Source organism: Eptatretus burgeri, chromosome 11 (assembly GCF_056783735.1).
Source record: "Eptatretus burgeri isolate ZD-2024b chromosome 11, Ebu_testis_v1, whole genome shotgun sequence".
Taxonomy (NCBI): domain Eukaryota; kingdom Metazoa; phylum Chordata; class Myxini; order Myxiniformes; family Myxinidae; genus Eptatretus; species Eptatretus burgeri.
Genome location: NC_140971.1, coordinates 55,800,306 through 55,807,300, shown reverse-complemented (window position 1 = coordinate 55,807,300; position 6,995 = coordinate 55,800,306). Strand labels below are relative to the sequence as shown.

At 42.5% G+C, this 6,995-nt stretch overlaps 1 protein-coding gene across 1 annotated transcript in view; it reads right to left on the bottom strand.

The window, feature by feature from the left end:
• Positions 1 to 376: 376 nt before the first annotated feature.
• TMEM67 (transmembrane protein 67) overlaps positions 377 to 6,995 on the bottom strand; it is an 81,680-nt gene continuing 75,061 nt past the window's right edge. The window contains exon 25 of the mRNA XM_085847961.1: positions 377 to 648. Within this exon, the coding sequence (XP_085704087.1) occupies positions 568 to 648 (81 nt within the window). The 3' untranslated portion in view covers positions 377 to 567. The remainder of the gene's footprint in view (positions 649 to 6,995) is intronic.

Genomic DNA, 6,995 nt, shown 5'->3' with positions numbered 1-6,995 from the left:
AGAAGGTTCAATTCTGGACTGTTCCGTTTCATCTATCAGCTTCGTATGGTTGCCATTGCGCCTGTTATTTAAAGTTCACAGAGAAAGCTAATATAGATCTTGCTCGGAAATGCAAAGCAAGAGTTGAAATAACCCTTCTCATGTGTTTTTTCTAAAGACTGTGTGGGGTAAAGTGTTCTATGAATTCTCTAGTTGTAATATTGTTTGCATATCAAGACATCAATGTTGAACACTCGAGTTCTTCCTTTTGCAAAACATTTTTGGGCATTTCTTGCTGTGAGACATATGGTATTATATGATTTTTGTGCAAATGTGATGAGAAATGGAATGCATGAAGTAACATTTCCCAATTTTGTCAGATAAGGACAAGTTTACCTGCTTTAAATGCATGTTTAATCTGATATTGCTCAATAATGGTTGGAAGAATAAAGTGTGACCAATGTCAACAACATTTGTACAATAGACCTTGTCATCAAGGGAATTCCATTAACAGGGTAACAGGAGGGAGAGAAAACCTATCAGTGGTGATTAGAAATGCAACTTCATCACTTCGAATTTTAAAGGAAGTCAGATAAGGAATCTTTTGTCCACCAACGTCTTCTTTGCCAAGTTTCTCTTGCCAAGAGACTGCCAGATGCTGCAAAAAGCCTGACAAGGAATGAATAGTTTAGTATTTGAATACAGTAAAGGTGTACTTTTTTTTCCTAACTCCAAAGAGAGAGAAGATGTGTTTTATAAGTATCAGACTGTTGCATATTAGTTAGAGAATCTGGTCCGAATCTAGGAGGTTGGTCGATTGATTCTGACCCTGGCCGAGTCATGCCAAAGACTCAGAAAAAGATATGTGCTGCTTTCTTACTTGATGATAAAAGCATGGACAAACTCCATCGGCTGGCATCCCTTAAGGCCCAGTCACACCTTGACGATTTGGCCAGGAATGGCAACGTATAAAAATGCACGTAAAACGTTGGCGTACGCTGAAGTTTTGAGGTTTTTTTTACGTTTTGGTCGTATTCATAACGTGTTGGTCGTATGCATGACATATTAGTAACGGGCACAGAACGTTTCGTTGTGTTAAAGATAACTTATACCAAGGAATGCTTAGCCTGTTGTCGGCGTTCACAGCCTATGCCCAACGATAGTTTAACTTAGTCATAGTGCGCTGCACGTATCGCCGACGAACTCGTGGCGTTCTCTGTTAAAAACCTGCCGCACGCCAATTTAAATCATAACCGCCTGAAAATTGGAAGTGTCAACATCGCAGTCACACCTTGACGATTTAGCCAGCGTATGCCGACCTATGAAAAATGTGTCTAAAACGCTGGGACACGTCGAATACGGTATGGGTAAGTTGTGTATATGTTAGGAGCACGATGAAAAACAATGAAGTACGCTGGCATATTCCGTGGTACGTCTAGTACGTCGTGAAATTTCAAGCATGCTGAAAATTTTACGACGTACTTGACGTATGGCTCACAAGTTCCGCATATGCTGGCATAAGTTCTCAGCACGCTCCGCAATCGTTTACACATGTCGGCCACACGTTACTTGTAAGTTACTCATAAGTCGAAACACGTCGAGGTAATGTTTAGCATACCCGAACCTTAATTTTTAACCTACGAGTAACGTGCTTGGAACCTATTAGTAGCGTGCTTTGAACCTATGAGTAGCGTGCTTTGAACCTATGTGTAACGTATCTCAAACGCACATTGGCGTATGTAGACGAATTTGATTGACGTCTTCCGGATGACCACAGAACTTACTGAACGTGTTTCTAACTTACAGCTACCGTATAATGGCGCATTGGCAGCGTTTTGGGGAATTGGTATATACAAATGGGCTTCACAAGAGGAACCCATCAGTGTTCCAGACTCCATGTTGAGTAGATGTCAATGTCAGTAGCAGTGGCAGTAGCAGTAGTAGTAGTAGTAGTTCGAGAGAATTTAGTGATGTCGATGTTATTAGTAGTAGTAGTAGTAGTTCGAGAGAATTTAGTGATGTCGATGCTATTAGTAGTAGTAGTAGTTCGAGAGAATTTAGTGATGTCGATGTTAGTAGTAGTAGTAGCAGTAGTAGTAGTTCGAGAGAATTTGGTGATGTCAATGTTGGTAGTAGTAGTAGTTCGAGAGAATTTAGTGATGTCAATGTTAGTAGTAGTAGTATTAGTAGCAGTAGTAGTTCGAGAGAATTTAGTGATGTCAATGTTGGTAGTAGTAGTAGTAGTAGTTCGAGAGAATTTAATGATGTCGATGTTATTAGTAGTAGTAGTAGTAGTAGTAGTAGTAGTTCGAGAGAATTTAGTGATGTCGATGTTGGTAGTAGTAGTACTTTCAAGTAACGTGTTGCAAAGTGTGAACAACGTTCGTGTAGCGTGCTTACAAAACGTTACTCATAGGTTAGAAATAAGTTTCGGGTACGCTAAACATTACCTCGACGTGTTTCGACTTATGAGTAACTTACAAGTAACGTGTTTCAACGTGTGTCAACGATCGCATAACGTGCCTACAAACTTATGACCAGCGAAGCGGAACATGTGAGTCATACGCCGGCATACTCGTAAAATTTCAAGCATGAAAAAATTTGAGGAAAACCCAAAAGTTCAACGTTTAAAGCCAGCGTACTACCACTTATGGCAGTGTTTTTCAGCGTGGTCTTAACATATACAAAACGTATCCATAATGTATTCGACATGTACCAGCGTTTTACACAAATTTTCCAAAAATTGGCATAAGCTGGCTAAAACGTCAAGCTGTGACTGGGCCTTTAGTGAGAGAGATTTCTCCTCTAAATGCCCCACTCACTGCCGAGAGAAAAGCACCACGTGGTGCCGCTCTTCCCCGTGTGTTCCAGGAAGTAACTTTCCCCAAGATCAACGGCCATCTTTGTCCGATGTCAAGTCCTGTGTTGTCCACTATCTTTTGTCTCCCATGAGCCTAAGGAACTGCAGAAACAAAAACTCAGTTGTACTCTGTATTCAAATTATCTCATTGAAAGTGTTTGTAAGATGTGTTGATAATACAAATGGCAATGAAAGACAAACCCTGCTAATTGAATTAATTATAAGCATTATAATTATATGTGGATAAATTATGGGCCCAGACCAGGAATTGAACCCAGATCCTCTGATGAACCATACCAGTGCTTTGCCATCTGAGCTATCTGGGCAACCCATTGGTTAAGCACACAATTCCTCCACATATAGAAATGCCACTCTCTTTCCCCTGCTACTTCCGGGGCACTCACTGCCAACCATAGGAGCAGCAAGGGCCTGTCCGCGAGAGGGTCTTCTCCCCGTGGGGGAACAATTCCATGTCCGCTGTTGATCACCACAGGGGGCATAGTGATGCAATTATAAACCTGAAGGGCACTCGGTAGAGCGCATACCTCTGCCATGTAATGCCTGATCCATGAGAACATATTGGGCCCAATACATTTTTGAAATATCATGCTATATATCGTTTTTGGCCTTATCTCTCAATGGTGAAGAATCACTGAAAATTAAATAAACCAATGTCACCCGCAGGGTGACCTGTATCTTGCCAAAAGGTATGACCATGTGTGACTTCTTTAAGGTCACACTGAGGTGAACAGAGCTGCTATCCACCAGGAGCGACTCCTTGAGGAATATCTGCCTACGAGAGATTCTGATGAGAATCGTTCTACAGAGTAACCATGAAAAATATGCGTCTTCCTCATAATGTCACGAAATGACGTCATCATGTCTCAAGCTTGACATATCTAGAAAGCACTCATTGAGGTGTTCAATTTGAGGTACTACACGATATGGTTCCTAAAACTTGAAAATTTGACCTGGGGTCAAATATGTTTAACCTTAGGCGCTAACCATGAAGGTCAAGGCCAATCGCCACCAAAAATTAATCAGCTGAGCGCCAGACCATGAACTATATTCCCATGAAGTTTGAAGATGATCCGATCAAAATTACTCAAAAAATAAGGGTTTCGTCGACTCCCCTGATTTGCGACAAAGTGACCTTGACCTTCAAAATTTTGTGCGCTGAAAGGGACCTCTATATGCGAAGGCATCATATATAAAGGAAGATGCGAAGGCATCATCATATATTAATCATATATAAAGGCCTCTGATATGCAAAGTTACAAAAATTTCCAATGATAACTGTGCTCTGTAGAATTTTTTATACATGATTAAAGACAAACAAACGACGCACACCCAACCTGTCCACCAAGTTTAATCCGAAACCATCCATAACTTTTTGAGATATCATGCTATCTATTTGTTTAGCCCAATCCCTCAATGGTGAATAATCACTTTAAAAATTCTAGTAGTCAGGTTCGGATCTGGAACTTCACCAAAATCTAATCGGTTCGTCCTTGTCACACACCCGACCTGCCCACCAAATTTCATCCAGATCCGTCCACAATTTTTTGACATATCCTGCACAGAAACAAAGAAACAGACAGAGAGGGGTGAAAACATAACCTCCTTCACCTTCAGTGGCAGAGGTAATGAACAGGAAACAAAAATTACGAGTACATTTATTGGCTGCTCTTAGAGCACCCTTATTCTGGACATTTCCATCTGTCTGTCTGTCTGCGAAACTTTGGTCAAGCATTGGGGCTAAACCACTCAACCGATTCCAATGAAATTTGGTAGGTAGACCAATATTTCTGGGAATCGTGTGCTTTCGAATATGGGACCACGGGCCCTAGCAACGGCCCTTTAAAGTGGTCAAAAATCGAAAAAAAATCAAACAAAAATAAATCGAAAAATCGAAGCTTAGAGTTCTGTGTGCAATCTATCTAGCTCCCTTCATGCCAAACTGCAACCCGAACAAAAAATATTTGTCAGAGGAGATAGGTTTTGGGCGAGTACATGTCGAACATTTCAGAAATGGTTAATTGCGAATATCTCTAAGAGAAAGAGTCTGATTTTGATGAAACTTGGGTGAAATGTGTACAATGTGGCTAGCATGTACACAAAAATGAATGGTTGCTATGCACACCTCCGTTGCTTAGCAACAGCTAAAATACTTTATCGTACATTGTACACTTATTGTGGACTGTACAAAAAAATCAATACCTCCGAAACTGGACCTCCGAGGGACCTGTTTTTTTGTGCCCAAGGAGAATGTCTTACAGCATCATATAAAAAAAATAAAATCTTTCGCGAATAGATAAATGGAATTACCAGGGCTGCCATTTGTTAGAGTCTCTTTGGAAACATGCCTGAAATCTCACAAGGCGGGTTTCTGGGCGCAAACTAAGAGGGCTGTGATAATCATATTTATTGTGCTAAATTGATTGATAGCATGTACATGAATATCGGCGAGTCACGTCGGCCCGCTTTCCATCTAGACCGAGCAGCCATGTCGCATACCGGCTTGTTTAATTATAAACAAGTTATGATTTAATTTGGAGTGGTTGCATATGTGCATATTAACTTGCATGTACTAATTTTACCTTTGCTTTTAGAATGGTCCGTTGCAAGTCTTAGAGCTACTTTGTCCCTCAAATAAATGTTTTCCGCAGGAAGCAACAAAATTGCTTCATTTTGAAGATGATATGTCAAAGTAATTTGTCAGCTGGGAAACCCTTTCATCAAGTGGTGAAATAGCAAAATAAAAATTGGTCATGGCAATTGTTAATGTAATTTATAACATTGATAGATGGTTTAAACTATTGTGTAAACTTTGAAACCTCAACATACTGTAACTGTGGAGTGAATGGGATAACACACAACCTGAGATTTGTAGGTTTTTACCTGTGATATGTTGCAGGTGTGTAAGAGCTCCACGTTGCTGTTCTTGTTGTTATTACTGGAGTTTGGGTTCTATTCGGGGGTCGATTTTTGAAATGTGCACCCATTGGTCAAACAGCTGCCGAACTAGATGCACATTTGTAGCTTGACTGCACCCACCAGGCACCCAGATTAAATTATGTATATAGCCGACATTTTGGGCTTAAAATATCAAGCCTGTAGGCCTCTGCTCATTGCATGCTATCTGGATTTTTTTTGCATCAGATTTCCATTGACTTTGTTTTGGGTCAAGTGTTGATCATGATGAGGGACCCCGAAAGATCTAGTCATATTGTTACAGTGGTGGAAATTCACAGAACACCATTCAGGTTCCCCGAAGATCAGTTATCTCGATAAGTACGTGTTTCAGGTTAGATTCCCCCACCGATGTGGAAAGGGAATTATTCGTGTGCCGGGCTGTGAATCTTTGAGGTAGCCGTTATTCTTTCTCTGTCTTTAATTTCAAAACATCCTACAAAAACTCCTCACCATCGACAAGCAACGCTCCCCACCACCACCGCTGCTCAAGCCGCCATTGTGCGCCGTGGCGCGAACCTAATTTGCATAACTGGATCACAGAGTGACTTTCCCGAAACCCACGGGTGACGTCAATCTTGGGGTTTCCCGCGAGGCTCACCAGGGGTGAAAGGTCGGAGGCTAACAGTGTGCGGAGCCTGGCCTCGGGTTGAAAGATCAAGGAACGGCTCGCTCCTGGCCGATATAAGGGCGGAACTCGGGCAGATTCAGGATGGTTGTTGACGAGGGTTGTTCGTCGTTGTTCACGGGTCGTCCTGGCCTCGGGTTGAAAGATCAAGGAACGGCTCGCTCCTGGCCGATATAAGGGCAGAACTCGGGCAGATTCAGGTTGGTTGTTGACGAGGGTTGTTCGTCGTTGTTCACGGGTCGTCCTGGCCTCGGGTTGAAAGATCAAGGAACGGTTGCTCCTGGCCAATATAAGGGCGGAACTCGGGCAGATTCGGGTTGGTTGTTGACGAGGGTTGTTTGTCGTTGTTCACGGGTCGTTCACCCGTGGAGATCAGAAGTCGGGAGTCAGGGCTGGTGGGAGCGGCAGCATCGGAGCTTGGAGACGTCTGGGCTAGCGGCAGTGGCGGAGCGTGGGGGTCCGGGCAGACAGCCCTGGTACGGTCGGGCGACGCTGAGGAGTGAATGGGGTCTAAAGGAGCATCAACTCTGAAAGAGCAAGAGACCCGTTCGCTCC